Source organism: Callorhinchus milii, unplaced genomic scaffold, assembly GCF_018977255.1.
Source record: "Callorhinchus milii isolate IMCB2004 unplaced genomic scaffold, IMCB_Cmil_1.0 Scaffold3, whole genome shotgun sequence".
In the NCBI taxonomy this organism is placed as follows: Eukaryota; Metazoa; Chordata; class Chondrichthyes; order Chimaeriformes; family Callorhinchidae; genus Callorhinchus; species Callorhinchus milii.
Genome location: NW_024704744.1, coordinates 85450835 through 85471121, shown reverse-complemented (window position 1 = coordinate 85471121; position 20287 = coordinate 85450835). Strand labels below are relative to the sequence as shown.

The window sequence follows — 20287 nt, the reverse complement described above, 5'->3', positions numbered from 1 at the left end:
GGCTTTTTAGCTCATCAGAAGAGAATTTCCACCATATATTTGGGGAGATGATGAAGAAGCTGATAACCATGAGAAATTCCAAAAAGGTTGCTATTATTAATGAAATTCTGCATTTTGTAAAGGGCACTATAGTGCTATTTTGTAACTTTTAACCAGTATCTTGTCTAATCTTCTCTCTATCTCTTTTGTCAAATCGTGGATATGTTCTCTGCCTCAGTGTCATTGCCAGTAATTACCAAACCCCAAAGGTTAGCAGCCAAATTGCCAGAATCCTCCATTCCAACATCTACATTTTTCACAAACCTGGCCCCCTCCACACCAAACATTTTCCGCCTGCCCTAGCCTAGGCAGCAAAGAAATTGTGGAGTATTTTTCATGTCACTGGAAACCTTCCCACATATCGTCCAAACACTATCTTTTATTGCATTGAGTTAATCAATGCATTATCCATAATTTTTTGTTGGTAATCTGTTTTATATATCCATTACCGTGCTGGTTGTGTGTGTGTATTCTGGGTGAAGCATTGTAATTAGAATCTATGTGTCCCGTTTCTGCTCTCACGGTCTAATTAAAGCAATATTATTTACATCTAATTCATCCATGCCTCTCATTTTAAATGATTAATGTGTGGGGATAATTATAGATCTGCTTGCAATTTGGGGAAAATTGTCATTGCATTGAGAACTAGAGGGACAGTATTCTATATTCAATTGCACAAGTGGAGCTGCAGCTGAAAGCTCATCCTTTTCATTGCCCTCCTTTCTTCCACCTTGCCATGGAAACAAGTGATGGTGTTGGCCCACAGTTACGAGAGATCATTCATTAAATTATCTGAGCTAAGCAGAAAGGACTAAAACTAGTAGGAAACCTGACTGATTTAAAGATTTTTAATAACAACAACTTGCATTTATCAGCCTTTATTTATGCAAGTAAGCTTCTCAAAGTGTTAATCCAGGTTCTCAATCAGATGTCTGCTGATATTCAACTTGGATAAGATAACAGCCAATAAAATGGGTGTCTGTTTCAGTTGCCTTCTGCCATATTTTGATCTTCCTCATATTATCCTAGAGATTTCAAGAAGTATTCTAAACTTGTTGGTTTAAACTAATCAGATTTACATAATGATGAAATGTTTGAAATACCTTTGATGGGTTTCAGTATATTTGTAATCCTCTGCTGAGCGGTTGTGAAGTGATAATTATTTAGCCTAGCAATGAAGAGTCCAATGTTTTTAAATTTTATTGCCACTCAGCCATTTTCAGAGTCTCAGCACATTTTAAAAACTATTTGTCCAATTTATTGGGCCATTTTCATCCGGGAAATTTGCTGCTCTATTTTACCACCAGCCTTTTCTACATAAAATCCATTTGATTCCCACCCCTGTTTTCCTCAGGGCACAGCTTTAAAATGACTGTTTTGTGTCTCTAAAGTGTATCCATATGAGGCGGATAAAGCAAATCTTCCAGATGCCTGCAGGTAATGCAGTAACAAACTGAGCCCACAGAGCTTAGAAACAAAATGAGTGGGGTGTTTCTTAGATTTATACACAAACTACTCATTAAGACAAACAAGTTATTGTGCTTAAGTACATTATTTTGTTTTCAAAAGCATGTCCATCATCAAAATTACAACTAAGGCTGAAAGTTCAAATGTTCCTGCATCAACTTCATCCATTTGAACCTGTCTAACAGGAGGTCTAAATTCTCTCAGGGTCTTATCCTGAAACTATTTGACTTCAAAATTTAAGTCAAATCTTGCAGAATTTTGGAAAAATCTTAAATTCTTTTTGAGAGCTGCAGAAAAGTTTTTTTTCAATGCGCTATGCATTTCACTTGTAATACTATACGATTACAACAAATTTACATTTAAATAATGCCTTTTTTGCATTCCAAGATCCTGGAAATAATAAATCCTGTGTTTGCTATAGTCGCCTTACCATCTCAAAACGCTTCACAGATTGTTTTGTAGGTAAACGAGGCAGCCAATTTGCATATAGGAATTCTTCACAAGCAATCATGAGCTGAATGACCAATTTGATCTTGTGAATTGTTGGCCAGGACACAGGGAGAAACTCACTTTTCTTCTCGTGTGGACAGTGGGATCTTTAACAGCCACCTGAACAGACAGATGGGGTCTTGGTTTAACCTGAAGGATGGCACCTCCAATATTGCAGCACATCCTCATCCAACAACAACAACAACTTGGATTTATATAAAGCCCTCCACGCCGGACGGTGTCTCAGAGCGCTTGTGTTGGAGTATCAGACCAGATAATGATCTGAGAGTTCTGGCATAGAGGAATAATGAAGTTTAATATTTATAATAATAATAATCCTTGCATTTGATATAGCGCTTTTCACGTCTTCTAGACATCTCAAAGCGCTTCACAGAATATGCTGTAAAGTGGATTGATTGTATATTTGTGGGCAGAACGCGACAGCCAATTGCGCACAGCAGTGTCCCACAAACAGCCATGGATTGAAAATGACCAAATTATTATTGTTTTGTTTTTTGGGGGGATTATAATTATTAGGCATGTGGAGTAAGGAAACTTGCCCAAGGTTTCACACAAACGTCTGCATTAAAGAAAAATCTGCCTACCCATCTCTTTAAAACTGTTACGTTGCATGAACTCCCAACATCAGCTTCATCAGTTCTTTAATTCTGAACATCGGTTTCATCCATTTGAACCTGAATTTTCTCATGGTCCTATGCATGGTCCTATTGCACATGTGCAATTTAATATCATGATGAATATTGGAAATGTTTTATTCTTTTTGTAACAGCAGAAAAGTGGTGACTGAAATTAAGAATTCAACAAAATTGTGCGAATTTTAAATTGAAGGCGATGGTCTTACGGCTATGCCCTTGAGTGATTTCAGACCTCTGATTTCAGGCCTTATCGTTCCATTTCAAAATAATGATTCCCATTCAGACAACTCCGCTTATCACATTATGTTTACTTAACCTACTTTTTGACATCTTATGTATTTATTGTTCCATTTCAAAATAATGATTCCCATTCAGACAACACAGTAAAAGTTCTATCGACCTCCTTGCTATTATCTGAACATTGATGGAACTCATTATTGAGGACAAAGATTGCTAATGTTTCTGCATCTTTGATCTTTGACTGCTTGGCTTCTGTGCTGGTCACCATATGTTGAGGCTCATTTTACTTTTTTCTTGGTATCTAAGAAGGCAAAAGATAGAGCTAATTGCTAATCTTCCTGAAACTTCTCAGAAGGTTTTACAGTACTAATTTTTTGAGTATTACTTCTTGCTTTCATACATGTAAACCGTTTTCAATTGTTTTGAGTCATTTAACCCAACAGGTTATAATCTTTCGAAACTTTGGCAGATGGTGGTTCATTTTCCTACGTCAAATCTTTATTTTGACATTCTAAAGAGCAGTTTCTAAATTATGTTTTGCCTTCCAATGGACAATCCACTAAAGTTGCTGGAAATGTTAAAATGAAAATCATAGTCCTGGAGCTGAAATGCTTCTGATTTAACTGGGTGTACATTTTTATTTAATAGAAGCTGACCTGTACAGTTCGTTTTTGTATTTGCACTTGTGTTTAGCAAGATTAAAAACATTCATACTAAAGACTGCCCTCCAACCTCTAAACCATCAAGGTCCTTGCAGACAAGTACACATGGGTTATTAGACCTTGTTGTAGCAATGGGAGAATTAACCTCTTCTCTTTCCCTTCCCTCAACCCCCATGCACCACTGATCCTTTCCCTGGCCTGACTCCCAGTCTTGTGTCTTAAAGGCCTCATGAAGAGTGATTATGAAATGAATACCAATTGTTGAATTCAAGGTGGTTTTATACTGTGAGCTGTTGTCTGCCAGGAATTTAATGGAGACTTCCTTAACTCTGATTACCATTAATGGTCCGACTGAAGAGTCCTGTCTTTACACATCCTGTTTGCGTTGGATTTAATCCCGAAACCCTTTATTCTGACCTTGATGAATATCCACAGGGATTTGTCTTGAATATCAATAGAAAGATCAGTGTTAGGCCAGTTGCATAAAACGTCCAGAGGCCTGACATTTGGCACAGTCTTACTCGTAGGATCACTGTCTTAAAATGTACGATTGGGCAGATTATGAGAGAATTCTTGAATTGTTCTTAATTTGGAAGCAAGTTTCCCACAGTAATTAAAAAGAGCTGCAGAAAATCATGTGAACCTTCACTTGAAAGGACAGCTAAGATTGGAAACTCGCCTTGTGGTAATTTGAATACATGTGCCCATGTGCTTCCTCTTCTTGGTAAAGCTTATAAATACATTACTATCTTGTATTGCTTGGCAATTTATTCAAATGATTTAAAAAACCTATTGTTCAAGATATACAGCATCAAGTTAGGCAAAACTAATCTCTTGACAAAAGCTGCAGAATATAGGTGTAACTAAATTGTTGTAATTTCAATGCTTATCCGTTTTTCTATGCTATTAACTTTTCGTATTATTTTTAAATTGATTCTTGTTTAGATAATGAAAGTGTTCTTACATTGGGTTGTGAATTGCAAGAGAGTGTTGGAACTCAACGTATTGAATATGCCTGTCACATTATGAAGATCTATGCTTATAACTACACTATACATTGGCATGTTGGCATGTAAAGCAGTCTTAGATGGGCAGAATTGTGTCAACCAGTCACTGACTGTGGTCTGTATTAGGAAATATCAAACTGCAAAATGTACAAGTCTGAATATTGTATTTCTGGAGAACTGTATGGTTTTCTGCCTCTTGCCGAGTTTTATCTTGTGGAATTACATTACAGCTGTGATTTAAAAATAAATAATGAAGTTACAAAATGGAGTTGAAAAGATGATTTCATTATCAACATCAGTCTCGAAAGTGAAAAATTAAACCACAACTATGCAAACAAATCTTGTAGTAAACATTCCAGAATTAATTTGCTTTTATTACAGTGGTGTGCACAATGTACAGTTAATTATTTGGTGTCTGATGCATTCAGAAATACATTTGAGTATTCAACTCAGTCTTGCATTTATACATGAAAATTTCCCATTTTTCTGGAATGGATTGTGCACTCTCTCCGCGGAGGGACGCACCCTGCTTACTTAATTATAGAAAGCACTAAACCCAGGTTGGCAAAAGCCACATGCTGGGGTAATGCTGGAATTTAACCAGTAGAAATTGTATAGCTTGTCATAGGAAGAACTTTTTGGCAAGCTTCCCTCTGTTTATCCAACTTGGACCATTCTGCCTGCTAAGGTTTTGACTTGAATGATTAAATAACGGCAGGTTGGGAAGAATCCCTGCCCCTAGTAGTCTACCCCTCCAAGTCCAGCCAATGTGCCAGACTGGAAGGTATGTCATCAACAGGGTCTTTGACTACTAGGCAGGAACCAGACACAAAATATCAACTTGATTCTCAGAATTTATCACCACAATTATCACTTTGGAGACAGCTCAAGGAGACCTGTGTACTCTTCTCTTTGCACCTCACGCATACACGGACACACAAAGGTACACATAAGGAGGGTAGTCCCTACTTGGCCAATTTACAGTAAAAGATTAATTTTGATGGAACAGATTAACTCCAACTGCAGAATAAACCGGAACTGCTTGTGGTTTTGTAACATAGGCTGTAAAATGATATATATTTTTGTCTTATATGATTTCAGGACAGCCCGCCTTGCGTGAAGCCTATTCCCTGTCGTGCATAACCAATGGGAGCCCTATGACCAGGAAACCAATGCATAGTTCTGCTCTGTCAGTTGCCAGGAAGGAAACACTTGCTTCCGCTGCTAAAAGGTACCAAATATAGCTTTTTATATATGTGGAAATGTTCACAGAAATTTGGAATTTTAGATTTGAGTTTTGGAGATTGACCATTTTGAAAAATGGCATTTTTGGACACAATACATCTGATGAGAGTATAGGATAGTAAAATTCCTTTCGTCCAAATCAATTAGAAGATTGGGTGAGATGTGGTCATAGGAGATAAACCTTGTGTTTGGATCGCATAAAGATGTTCAAATGCAGGGTGGGGGGGAATTGACAAGGACGATGGTTGTGGGTGGAGGAGAACCCAGGTTCAAGAATTTGACTGCTTAATAAAATAAATAGTGCAATTATTAAAAATGATTCACCATTGTCAGTGCTCAACTTGGACCTCACTGCCACCATGGAAGTTAAACCAGACTGTCTGTTGGCTACTACAGGGGAATATAGAGACAATGACATAAATTTGGACCAAGCAAATACTAATTGAAGGTTCAGAGGAAGCCTTCTGGAGATTGCAGAGTCAGTGCAGTGTTTATACTGTGGGCCTTCATCCATTGAAGCAATCTTTGCCAACTTAACATACTTTGAATTATTAAATGAATTCCCCCAAGTCTAATGTCATAGTGGACATATTAACCATATGATGTGGTTTGGACCCTTCCTGAGAAGACAGACCCCAAATTGTATCCCCTTATTCTGGAAGCTGTCAGACCATCTCAGCCACATATCAGTGAAGGCTGCAAATGACCTTAGAATTCCTGTGCTAAGGAGCAGATTGGGAAACACACTTCTCTTTGCTGTCTGCGCTAGACGATCCTGAGTGAGAACAGATTAAAAAATAGTGTATATTTCAATTAATGGATTTATTTCAATGGTGAGGAGTCAGACCTGCAGTTACTTCTGGGATGTGTAGTTTCCACATGTGTCGGCAAGATGTCCAAATCTCAGGTATCAGTGGAAAATCAGTGCTACACACCATTGGTATTCTATAAAGTACAATTCAATGAATAATTCAACACCTGACTGGAAATTATCCTCTCTTAGTCATGGAATTTTGTACAGTTTATTTATTTAGCTTCTTTATTGAGGCTGGTGTAAATTGGTAGAAAACAGCTGGTTGGCAGTGAGGTCCTTTCAGCAGGAATAGGGAGGAGAACAAGGGTGCTAGTTTTGTTTAAAAAAAACGACGAATAAACATGTTTTAAGATATTACAGAAAACTATGTATTACAGGTTCACAAAATAAAAACTATCCACATTAATATAACTTAACCCTCAAAGCAAAATATAACAAAAATACCCTACACTAAGTTGTTATAATGGTACAAACTATTTTTAAAACACAAATGGAGTATGATTGTGCTGATTTTAAAAAAAACAGAGTGATAGTGAGCATTTTATGCATAACTAAATACTCATATCTGAAAGTTTAGGTAATAGTTGACAGTATGATTTACAGTCTTATTTACTGTAATCGTTATGCAATTGAAGCAAAATATAAATTCAAAGGGTGTAACAAGAAAAGTTTTATACACGAAGCTCATACCTCCTTATAGTAGAGGTATGAGAATCATTGAAAGTTTGGAATTCAGGAGGCATTCTTGCTCCCCCAATAGTGTACTTCCATTGTATCTAGCACTGCCTTTTACACCTTCAAATAAATGACCCTAACACAATCTTATACAATAAAGGATAACCTTCCTGAGATTTTTTCTCATGATGTATAAAGTTTATTGAGCCTCTCTATTGTGTAACTGCTAAAATGTGTTAATTATTCTATAAGTCTTAAATTCTAAAGAATGTTTTTCTTAATGTCATTTTATATATTTTTTAAAATGCAGACATCTAAAATAAATATTGTGTGATTTATAAGTTTATTCTGATGCATACATTTATTATAAAATATTATTATTATTATTACCAGAAGTGCACAACAGCCTCTCTTTGGCTGGAGTGTTTGCTGCGTGCTTCCCAATAGGCTAATTCTACCATTATGGTTTGTTTATCTGAACTGTTGCTCAACATGGAAAGCATCAATTGCATTGAACAGAAACCAAAATAAACACTTAGTTGTTTGGAGACTTGGGAAATAAAGGGTTCTTTTTTTCTGGAAGTGATTACTGAAACCCTGGTTATTTACCATAATGGAGCAACCATTCCAACCCAGTTGATATTGGCAGTTAATCAACTTTGCACTGCAATGCAATTGTTGCATGAATTACTCAGTCAATCTATAAAATATATAAGGCTTCTCTTTTCCCTCCCTCCCCCACACCCATCTCTCTGTCTTCAAGATATTACAATCTTGTTTGACTATTCAATGATTTTTAGAGAAGTACAATATGCAATTGTGTTTCTGATCACAGGGAGAAAACCTCCCATGTCATTTGTGCCTCAATCCCATTCCTGTTTTCATTGAGGGATTCATTTCTGGACAGGAACCTCCCTGGTGATGTCAGCCAATGTGTAAAATGAATCCCTGAAAAAAGGCAATAAGAGAATGATTTTAAAACGACAACTAAAATCTACAAATCTTGTCCCTTAATAAAGTCACATCTTTCACTAAAATCGCGTCCTTCACTAATGTGAATGGATTTTATAGAATGCTTCCTGAAGGTGACAATTCAGTTGTGTTTCTTGGGAGTAATTAGAAATGCAGGTGAAATTAATTCTGAGTATTGAAACTTGGAGAATTTATCATTCTTTAACCATTTCCTACCAGGTTTCAATTAACTGTGTAAGCTTACACACTTAAGATGTGGCTCTTTATTCTGGCTTAGTTTTAAAATTGAAAAAAAAGTGATGCATGAAGGTTTTCTCATGAATTCAACACCTGTATTGAAGTCGAGATAGTTTAACCCTTTGAGTACTGAATGACTGTGGAGCTTCCAAAATGCCCAGGTTTGGTATTTTAGCAACTTTTCTTCCGAGTTTCTAATTGCTTGCCATTTTAAAAGTGACTTCAGAGATGTTTACACAACTACAGAATTTTTTTTTTTAATTTACAGTTATGGTCTGAAAGAGCTAAAGAAGTAAGTTGTTTTTTTTATACAAATTTTGGGGAAGAAATATGTTGCATATTTATAATTAAGTGACGCCGATAAAAGTCCTAAGCTCTAAGTAGGAGAGTTGCTATGAACTGTGGAGGAATGGTAAGTCGAGAATTGGAGCGTGTACGTGGTTGAGGGTGCGTAGATTTACTTTGTTCTTTCTTAATTTGACAAATTACTGAACCCTTTGTACACTGAATATCTTGTGCCAATTTTTTTATAATGAAGTCGTAAAGCAACTGCAGAAATTATTTTGTGTAATTTGTGGATGACATCAATGATGAGATCTGCAAGGCCTAAGTCTTCTCTGAGCAAAATGTAATTATTCTATTCTAATTAGAGTCTTCTCATAGCAGAAAAAGCTACTCAGTTCTTCAAAGGGTTAAAACTAGCAGAATAGTTAGGTGTTCAAATTTCAACAAAGCTATTGCATGTTTTAAATTAGAGATGTAGCTGACTTTAAATGTACCACTTTCAAGAAGTAGATTTTCTGTGGGCAAACGTACAGTACTTTAGTGAAAATTATACTACAGCTTTAATCGGCTTAGATCTTTACACACAAGTATAGTTTTCTATTTCCTTTCCTTTTTATTTAGTTTTCTTTTTCCTTTCTTGGGCAATTCTAATGTTTCGAATCCTAGAGGCCTTTTATTCTGATAGGATTGCAAAACTTAAAAGCTTTTCTTTGAAGCTCCTGTTCTGTCTCAATTTTTTAACCTACAGAATTGTTAGACACTCATGTCCCTCCTTTATCTCTTGACATAATGTTAGCTGGAAATAAACAAAAAATAAGCTGATGTGAAAGTTGAACATAACCTCTCTATTGCTAGCACCCATTGACCCCTACCTTTTCCTAGGACTGTCAAACCCGATGTTTCAAAAGCCAACATTTGACATTTCATACTTGCTCCTATTTTTTTCTGGCTAAGCATTTCTCTTTCTAAAACCAATTCTTTAGTAAAAATGGGAAAAAAACAGAAGTCACTGGGAACACTCAGTAGGTCAGGCAGCATCTTTATGTCTTTGTCTTTCTGGAGAAAGGAAAATGAGTCAATGTTTTGGGTCCACGACCCTTCGTCAGAACTAGGGCATTTTGGGAGGGAGAGGCTTTTAAGGACTAACAGAGAGAAGGAGGCAGGGCAAGGAAGACAGAGGAGAAAATGGAGTAGAAGACTGGGAATGATGGATTATAGAGGTGTCAGTGATGCAAAACAAAGGGAGGATTGCAACAAAGCAGGGGAATGAAGATGTTAATAATGCAATCTTGCTCTGTTAGCCCTTAAAAGCCAAATTGAACATGAGTCCAGGATGCCAACAGATTAAGTAATGTTATTACCAAAACACACGTTTATATATTTTTCCTTTATGGTGCATTTTTGTACTTAACCGATGAATATGATTTTCTCCAAACTTTTTAACCTGCTGCGCTTTTCCAGCAATCCAGAGAAAAACAAGGAAACGCCCCAAGAAAAAGAGGCCGACGTCGAGACTCAATCTAATCATCAAACTCTTCAAAATCAAGCACAAACTTCTCAAAGCTCACAATCTCCCCAATCACAAAGACACACTCAAGAGAACAAGACCCCTTCTTCAGCCAAAAGGTTTCCAGGATACAGTAATAGGGTTGTAACGATATGACAATGTTTTCCCTAAGTACTTATTTGTCAATTTAAAAAAAAGCTACCCCCAATGAGAAATTTATACGATTCCTTCAATTTCATTGTTGATCTTCATTCAGTTTCTCAGTATTATTGCTCTTGTCCAAGCTGCTTCAGATCAACTGGGACATTCCTCTTTACTGCTATGAACCTTTGCATAAATTAATTGTGGGTCCCTTGTTCCCAAAAAAGAACTTTCACCACACAAAAGATATACATTAACGAGAAATTTAATAGCAAGAAGATTTATGATGGAATCCAGTCCACATTACTTTCCCCACTGTGCACAGCAAGGAGAAAACATCTCATCAACACAAATAAGGGAATATTGCTTTCTGACGAGAGAAATGGGTTGATGCAGTAAAATATTCTCACAATAAATTAAGAATAATCAGGAATAACTTAATCTGTTAATTTTATTTTTTAAAAAACCTTAAAACAATTGGTAGAATACCTCAAGATCAGAAGATGCAAAATGATTATCCATGCATTATTTTATTCATCGTATATGAATAATATTTGTTGGTTAACTTTGCTACAATAATTTCAGATCAAGTTGAGGTATTCATTAGGTTTAGGACAATTTGAACCTTGGATTTGCAAAGCAAAACAGCAATTTGAGGAATTCGCTCAGTTTAGAATTCAGTTGAAAATGATTGATTTGCAGCAGTACAGTATGTTAGAGCTCCAGTGTGCTTTGCCTTGGATGTGGCAAGATATTTTTTGGAAGTTTCCTGTGAAGAAGTTTCTGATTTGAGTCATAGCGTTATTGAAGTAGTACGAAATGAGATTCCGACACTTGCTCAAGGGTGGAAAGTTTTATCACAAATCTTATCACACACATCTTCTTGTAACATTGGCAGAGGCCCAGGAACAGGTTTCCTGTCTTCCGTTCAGAGAGAATGGAAAATGGCATGTGTGCTGGGAGATCAAAGAGAAAAGTTTAATGAAGGATGGTGGGTAGGGAAAAAAATTGAAGAATGTTACATCACAAAAACAGACTATTTGCTCTGTTAATGTCTTGTAAATGTTCTCACGTAAATCTAGATGGTACATTTGTAAGATCCCACCTAGTCATATGTACTAGATCTCTGGTAATCTTTAAATTTGTTTTTACATAATTTTGTAAAGAGCTAGTAGTTCTGGTAGAACATTAGATTCATAACATGGACATTAGTCATTATGGAACTGCTATCTTTGGATGGATTTTATAAGCTGTTAGACTTCATTAAAATAAGCAAATTGCAGAAATCTATTTTGCTGGCAAATCAGTTGCTAAGAATTCAGGCAATGCATGGTTGCTGTACACTGTCATCCTTGGATCGTGTCCTTAGTCGTGTCCTTTTGAACCGTGTTGATGAACTAATTACTTATAGAATGAGGTGGAGAATTATTCACAAGATATACTGTGCTCATTATGTCAATTGATTATCGTTACAACCCTACATTCTTAAATGCTTTACTGTATGGAACAACTATTAAGAACTGACGTCAGTCCCAGTGGTATGGATCACCTCCTAAACATTGTAGTTTTAATAAACCAAATTTAGCAGGAAAAAGTACTGTCCCCGTTATTTTGCCTGTGGCTATAATTCCATTGATAAGTAAACATTGAAAGACAAACATGTGAACATGTTATTTTCTAATTGCCAATTTTTCCAGAACAGAGCAATTTAGCAATTATGTTTTGAATGGTATTTAGAGTTGAACATAATTGGAGTAAATTCTAAATGCTAAAACATTTTTCCCAAGTCCTTTTTAAGTTTGGCATATTACAAAAGGTTGTTGAACATTAAAACTGTTTAAGATACAATAGTTTAACCTTTGTATTGAGAATAAATAACTAGAAGTACCTGCAAGAATGAGGCAAACATTTTAAGGTTTACAAATCGTAAGATTCTAAATAAATGATGAAAACATCCAGCCAATGGACCACATGTTCTGTTAATGCGTCTCCTTAGTTGTTTATAGGGAGGTGTTCAAAGCATTGTATGAAGATACTATGGTCTTTCCATTTCAGACCAATTTTTCCCACCTTCCTTCCCACAAACATTGGTGTGACTGTCAAAATTCTTCTGTAGATCTAAAGAAGTCCAAATGACAAATAGAATTTCATGAGTTTCATAGTTTGGAATTCAACTTTCCAGTTAATAAAACTCACTGGAGGAACTTTTATGATGATATAGAGGATATATAGGAGATAAAAATCTCAACAGTATATGTTATTATGGTTAGGAGTTGATCCAAACTGTTGACACCATTTTACATTCTAGTTGGACATTAACACATTTCTCAGGGCCTTGTTTGCATACAATTTGCATGAAACCCTGAGTTTACCTTTGCTGGGCTCCTACTCTAAAGCAGACTATGCATGCTACTATGTCTTCAGTCTGGTATCGTGATGCTTTTTGTGTGCCAGGACTTTCAAATGTGTACCAGTACATTTTGGAGCATAATGCAGGATAGGAGTTTCAAATGCTCTTTGTATTTTTGACTTGTTTAACTTTGCATGACCCTGTGCCTTTTTACATCACTTTTGTGACCTTAACAGAAACTACATGGGAGAAGGGAAAGCTTCCTCTTCATTACTCAAATGTTTGGATATCTTCATATTAACGCTATTAGAATGGCTAAGTGCTGGGTGATAGTTAAAGCAGGAAGTGCAGCTAATATAAATTGAGTTATTTTACTGATTTTGACCTGTAAACCTCTTAATCATTGCAGCACTAATGCTAACTATGAAGAGAAATTAGCGTTACTTAAAGGAGTAATCCATTTCAAAGAGCCTACTTAACTCTATAGATTATTTTTTGATGAGGCCTTGACTTCATTACTTGTAAACCTTTTATTTACCCTGCATATTTGTTTTGGTCTGGAAAGCGATGTAAGTAATCAGAAAAGTCAATTGATTACTTTCCTTGCTTCTGCAAATAAATTATCTTGGGAATCATTTGAACAAATGTGTTGAAAGTCAATCTGTTAAACCTAATATTGCAGATAAAGCTATGTATTTCCGATTCATTCAAACCACCTAAGTAGATGAACTGAATATTTCTGAGTTTGAATAATTGGCGGTTACAATTTGTAACTGTTTTATCTTCTCTGTGCACCTATTTAGAAAATGTAAGTTTCATTCAGTCTATTAATTGATGATTTCACAGTGCTCGTCCAGCTTCCTTAAATTCATTTTTATGGATAACCAACAATGAGAGTTTATATATAAAATTTAGGTTAATCTAATGTCCGAAACCCAAGTGTTCCATGTTGATCATTAGATGGTTATTTCTACAAATTTAGCATTCTTTAATGGTGTTTGCTCATAAAGGTTTATATCTACAAAAAACATGGGCTGGTCTAATTTGTATATTTCTAAACAGAGTTCCTTGCAAATTGGAACTCTTTCCAGTGACACTATGTTTGGCTAATCTAATATGTGAATTTCTGCTCAGGTACCTCGGAGCAGTGATCATATGATGGGAATTCTAAAAGATTTCTTGTCAAGGAATTCTATCCAAAATTGGATCCGAAAAATCCAGTTTATTGGGTTTTCTGAATTCTTCCATTTAAAATACTGAGATTTTCCGATTTTCCTTTTACATTCTTGCTCCTTTAGAATCAGTTACTCTAAATTTTTCACTTTTTTTTTGGCATTAGTGTTTTTTACTGCAGTGCTCGAGAGAGTTGTTCTCAAAAAGAATGATCTGAATTATTGCGAGCAGCACAGTGAAAGAAATCGCCTGCACTCAAGTTACAGTTTTCTAAGTCATTGATAATTTATCCAATATTTTTCAAAAATGTTTATGCTACTCAGCATGCATATGATACTTTTCCTAAGTACACATACCTGGTTTCATTACCATCTCAGGTAATACTTGCTGCAACGCTAACTGCTATGACTTGCAATGCTCTTTGACACTTAACTTGGATACAAGATGCTAGAACAATATAACATTTTCCTTTGTCTACCTAGCTTTGAGGATTTACTGCCACTGCTTCCCCTCTGGCGCTTGGTATTTCAATGACTTATTTGAAAGGGTGACCGTTCTTGGTGCATTCTGTCTCTTAGATGATAACCAGCTTTCTTTACCTTTACAGTGTAAAGCGAGGAGCAACAATTGAAAGGTCACAGAGCAGCACCTGGGAAGGTTCTGAGGAGAATCGCAACAAGCTGTTGAGAGCAGCTTCGACATCCAAGTTAATATCAAAACACAAAAATGCAGAGAAGTAAGCAGAAAAATGATGCCCTGTTCAAAAAATAAAAGTTTTTCTCAGTTAAGACAGTTTACGTAACGCCAAATTCTGGAATTGTGTGGGGGTGAAACTAGTACAGGAATGGGTAAAGGAAAATATGCAGATTTCTTCCTCCTAGCTAATCAGCACCATAGTTGCTTAACCTGTCCTCAGCAGACTGCTGCACAAGCCTATTCTCTGCAGCTTGTTTCTAAACGTCATTTGCTTAGTGGGAGAAGAGAGAGAAGTAACTGAATATAGACGATTTCCCGATGCAGACCATTGGAATGTAGTTGTAACTCCATATAAGGAGTTTTAACTTGGAAATTTCCTTAGTCGCTGTTAAAACTCCCTTTATGGAGTTTCAGCTGCATTACAACTGCCTACATGAAGAAACCCACAATCAGCTATATTCCAAATCCAATCCTACCTTCTGCAATTTGTCAACTTGTGAATCGATCCAAGTCCCTTTTGGAATCTTTAGGTTAATCGATCTTCACTGCACAAAGTAGCATTTCATTCCGTTATTTAAGATGGCTTATATCAATGCTCATTTTTCTACTGAGTATTTTTCTCCAAAAGAGAGTAAAAAGGCTTGGGTAGAGTACTTCTTGTACAAATATGCAATACAATTTACATTTATAAAGCTTCTTTCACAAGATGTCTCAAAGTGCTTCAAACTGATAGGTGGGCACCTTAGCTGGAGGTGGAAGCTGAAGGGGATGAGGAGGGGGAAGATGACCGAAAGCACATTCAAAGGATCTTGAATGAGGGAGCAAGTTAAAGAGACTCCAGGGTGGAGTTCCAGAGAGCAGGGGCTTGAAGCTCACCTGCCGATGGTAGGGTGGGTGATGCAGGGAACGTGAAGCAAGCCAGTACTTGTTGAGCACAGGGAACAGCCAAGTTAGTAGGGTTGAAGGAGGGTGGGGAGGTAGGGTAGATAAATCCGTGGAGATTTATCTGTCCCGTTTATTTATAAAACATTAAAAATATATCACATGCCTATTGGGCATTCCACATTGTCTTGAATATCTTGGATCAGATGGTGGAAGAGTTGCTTGCAGTAGTTTTACTATCATTTTTTGGTTCTGTCTACTATCACTTTTCTCTCATTTCTCTCACTGCAGAGTTAGGGGGGGAAAGGAAACGCTGTCTTGGGGCACCAAATAATTCGGCAACATATTTATCCACAATATTTGTGCTAATTATTTATATGAAGAGGAAATAAAGCATATTACTTTTTACTCTGGTGCAATATCATTTTTATTCACTTCCTAATCATATTGCTGTGAAGTGGGACGCAATGGGTTATTCTTACACTGATGGCCATCTGTTTGATTTTATAATCTATTTCTTTGTGGGACCACAAGAAACTGGCTGGTGCTATCAACTTGTCAGAAGTAAAATCAGAAAACTCCTTGTTTGAATGAAATTCGCTTTTCAACTTCTTAACCTCGTCCTTCATGTCTATTGGAGAGATCTGACTGACCTCACCAATCTGGTTTCCAGAGTCTAAACAGACATCAAATGTATGATATGAGACAAATGTTACCATACTATTGTGTCATATTAATCACTATTTTATTGATAAATGCTTTCATCTGACAAACTGTAATGTGTAAATTAAGGTCAAGAGTCCCAAAAGCTTAATCAACACAATGAGTACTTGAAACAGTATATCCAAATTTCTCAGTTTGTGCTTTTAATTACTTCTGCTGTTTGAAGATGAACTGCCATAGATATTTCTGCTGCAGATCAAAGTCATAGATTGAAAGATGGTTTGGTTTGTTGTGATTATTTTTGCTGTGGTGTTGGGGAGAGGCATAGTGTGAGATGTTATAGTGTGAGATGCTTACCAATTAATACAAGCTGGATTGAGGTAGTGCTTGAACTGCATTTTGGAAAGAATCACTCTTAATTCACAGTAAAATTTGGCATCACTCCAAACATACTAATCATTGATAATAAAGACCATGTCAGCAGATTTAATAAAATAAACGCATCAATAATAAAGGAGCGTCTTCTGTATTTTCTCCCATTTCTTCAGTGAGTTATGTATGGCCTGTGGCAATGCAGTCATTTTTCTTCTTTGTATAAATTTTAGCTCTGGGTTAATCAGTTCTGTACATTTCAGGATTGTGACATTGAATATAAATTAATATTCACATGATGTTAGTATCTCAAACGCCAGATTATCTTTATTACTGTAATTTTAACCCTGACCCACTAATTACACCCCGACCTATACAGACTGAATTGTAAATAAAAGTAAGGCATTTAAAGATTATTATCTGTTATCACGTTTTTCCTTCCAGTTTCTCTGTTTTCTGCAAAATGTATATTTTAAAATAATCATTCATGCAATATGAAAAAGCCTAGATTTTAAAATGTTCCTGTTAAAATATTTTTCTCTACTCTGTTTAACCAGATGCGTCAAAAATACTAATTCTATAAATGTAACATAATCAAATCGAGTGGGTTCAGATGATGCCATAATTGGCGAGAGCAAAACTTAAGTGACTTATAACCACTATCTGAATCCCACAAAATATTCACTTTACAGTATATTCTGTGAAGCGCTTTGAGACGTTTAGAAGACGTGATAAGATGCTACATCAAATGCAAGGATATTTTATTATTAAGATTAATCCCTTGTAACAATTTGCATGCTATCCACAGTTAGTAATAAATTACTGTGGAGTGGGTGTGGGCTGTTTTAATTTATTTCAATAGCTTTGCTGCTCCACCTTCTATACCCCTCAGGTCATTTCTTCAGTGGGAATTTAACTCTTAATATATCATTTGAGAATTAAACTCATTATTATATGAGTTGAATAAGAAATGCTTTATTTTGAATTTTTACTTGAAAGTTTCATTTGATTATTTCATACTGGTTACATGAACTTGGTGTTTTTTTCTGTATTTGTTTTTTTGCCAGATCTAAGGAGCCAATTGTCAGTCAAGGTAAAAAAAAAAAACTTTATTTCTCTTTTAATTTAATTGTTGCCTGCATGTTTTTCAGTACTGTTTACAACTTGTTTTTTTCTTCACTCTCCATTTCTTAAAATGATCATTATTTAAATATCACTTTTCATTGAATAATTCAAAATGTGTTTTTATTAATCAGTATAAAATGTTAGAAAATGCCAATAGGTGAAATCCATCGTGAATTTTAAGACTGAACTTGCAGCGACTGAACTGTGACTGGGATTATGAGGGCAATAAATTAATGGCAAGGCTTAATTTTGGGTGGGTGGTTTATAATAATAATTATTATTATTGATTAATAATAATTAATAATAATTATTAATTATTAATAATTATTATGAATATTATAAATGTAATTATTATAACGATTATAATAATTAATGATGATTATTATAATAATTGCTATAATAGTTACAATTATTAAAATAATTCATAATTATAATTATATACTATAATAATTATATTATATAATAAGGATTGTATCTAAGGGTAACCCCAAAGGCGTTATAAATGCGGATGTGTTAAATTAAAAGTAGTCAACCCAATTCTCGCCGGTCTCTACTAGCTCCTAGCAGATACATTCACATCCAGGAACCTTCACAGATACATCCAGGGACCTTCACCTCCCTGGAGCCTTTTTATTTCTCTGATCTCCTCTGCCCACCTCCTCTGCCTGTCCTCTCCAATCAGCTAACTCAGAAGATCAAAAGGATCAAAGGGCACTGAAGACGTGATAAGCTGTTTTCTCTTGTAAACGTGCACATGGCCATGTTCTTCTCTCTCCCCCTCGCCATACTCGGAATCTAATCCTGTTCCTGTGAAGCACTTTGAAATATTACCCTATATGAAGGATGCCATCTGAAAATTATTGTTGCATCGTGTGCTGGACCTAGAAATTACCCATCAGTGATACCAGAAATTAAACGGATCATATTAACTTTGTTCCATTAAATGCAAGTGAAATTAATTTTGGTTTGATTTTAATTATTCTGTTGAAATGACCATACTCTGCACATATTCTGCGTTAACCCCTTGCAGGTACTTGCACTTCAAATTTGCACAGTTCCACAACTATGCTGATAGAATAATAATAATACTTGTGTTTTATATAGTGCTCAGGTCCTGATCCCCAACTATTCAGCACCTTGGGACGTCCTCCTGACGTGAAGAGTGCTTTACAAATGTAATTTTGTTGTTGTTGTTGCCACTTATCACATTGTTGAGCATCTCAAAGCGCTTCATGGGAAGCGTGCAGGCAAGTGTAGTGTTTGTAGTAAATGATAAAAGCTGTTTGTCGTTATACTCTTCATTTATATTTCTTTTAGAGACAATAAATTGATTGTTTTTCTCAACGAAAGTTGTATTCCTTCCTTCAGGAAGATCTTGGCCATTGTTTAAATGGGCTTAAGAGCAGGAAATACTGTATTCTGCAGAATTAGTTTACGGAAGTTGTTTGTCTTTTTGTTGTTGCTTTCATCATTCGGTTTGTGTTCATCATGTTTACTTTACCTCTTATCATTTTTGCTTTACTCTTCATTCATTTAAGATTTTTATAAAGTATTTTAAATTTGATTTGAGTATTTTTCAGTCTTAAGGTAGGTAATACATTTCACTTACATATCATGATTTGTTTTAAGTTGTTTTATCTCTGTCTTGTGGTCAGCCCAAAGTTCACGCCGTGGAGCGTACAGCCAAGGTAAGTACCAGTCAAATTGCATCCAATCAGCTGCTTTCTAACTCCAGCTTATACAGTCTTTCTTGGGTTTTGGTTTCTGGGACCGCACAGTCATTGTAAAGCATTCAGTTTATAGGAGTGAGCCATCCATTTATTGTTCAGGGGTTGATAATTGTTTTACATGGATGAATTGTCACTTTTGGCACTGTTACACCATGCTGTGGAGTTAAAAAGATAAGAATTAGAAGATAAGAGTTCTAAAGATAGAGCTAAACATATAAAGATTTCAAGAACGATTATTCCAATAGAATAAACAGAAAATGCTTGAATTCAAGGTTTTATTTCGGTCATGAGAAATGCTTATAACTTGGGTTCTTTTAAACTTGCTTGAAGGATGTGAACAATGATTAAAGCTCTGGTTCCAAGTCTGATATCTTCAATTATAATTTTGGGAAACTATTTAAGCATGTTTGTCAGCTATGACATTTTTGGAGTGATTATTTGATTGTTGGCAAATATTAGCATGTCATCACTTTATAAACATAGCATCCTTAACTTCTAATGGGGCCAATCCCATTAAAAGTAAGCTTATTAATCAGGGGAGGATTGCCCATTTGCAATGGAGGTGGTGCATTTTAAAACTTGTTTGGTTATTTATGGTTAGTTTCAGGAATGTCTAAACCTATGTTGCTTGACTCACACCATGGCATTGAACAGACAAATGTGATTAATATAGTGTTGCAGGTAATTGTGGCAAAGTCACGTTGCTCGATTAAGACAATCTACTGTGCAAGATTCAGTACATCTATGTTTGTTTTTCAGTACCAGGATAATGATATGGGGGGTCCTCATTGGAACGCAGTTTGAGCACAGTTTTGCTTGGACTCACTTTATAGTCAAAGCTTGATTTCTGGGGCTGACAA

General features: G+C 35.8%; 1 protein-coding gene across 4 annotated transcripts in view; it reads left to right on the top strand.

Annotated features, from left to right (window-relative positions):
* The window catches only part of LOC103177997 (EMAP like 4), a 164958-nt gene that overhangs the window by 94215 nt on the left and 50456 nt on the right, over positions 1 to 20287 (top strand). For 3 of the 4 annotated variants that reach the window (XM_007892447.2, XM_007892445.2, XM_007892444.2), the window contains exons 3-8: positions 5662 to 5791; positions 8772 to 8795; positions 10250 to 10414; positions 14567 to 14695; positions 17640 to 17665; positions 19353 to 19385. In XM_007892447.2, the coding sequence (XP_007890638.1) occupies positions 5662 to 5791; positions 8772 to 8795; positions 10250 to 10414; positions 14567 to 14695; positions 17640 to 17665; positions 19353 to 19385 (507 nt within the window). The remainder of the gene's footprint in view (positions 1 to 5661; positions 5792 to 8771; positions 8796 to 10249; positions 10415 to 14566; positions 14696 to 17639; positions 17666 to 19352; positions 19386 to 20287) is intronic. The other variant, XM_007892448.2, reaches the window with a different exon arrangement.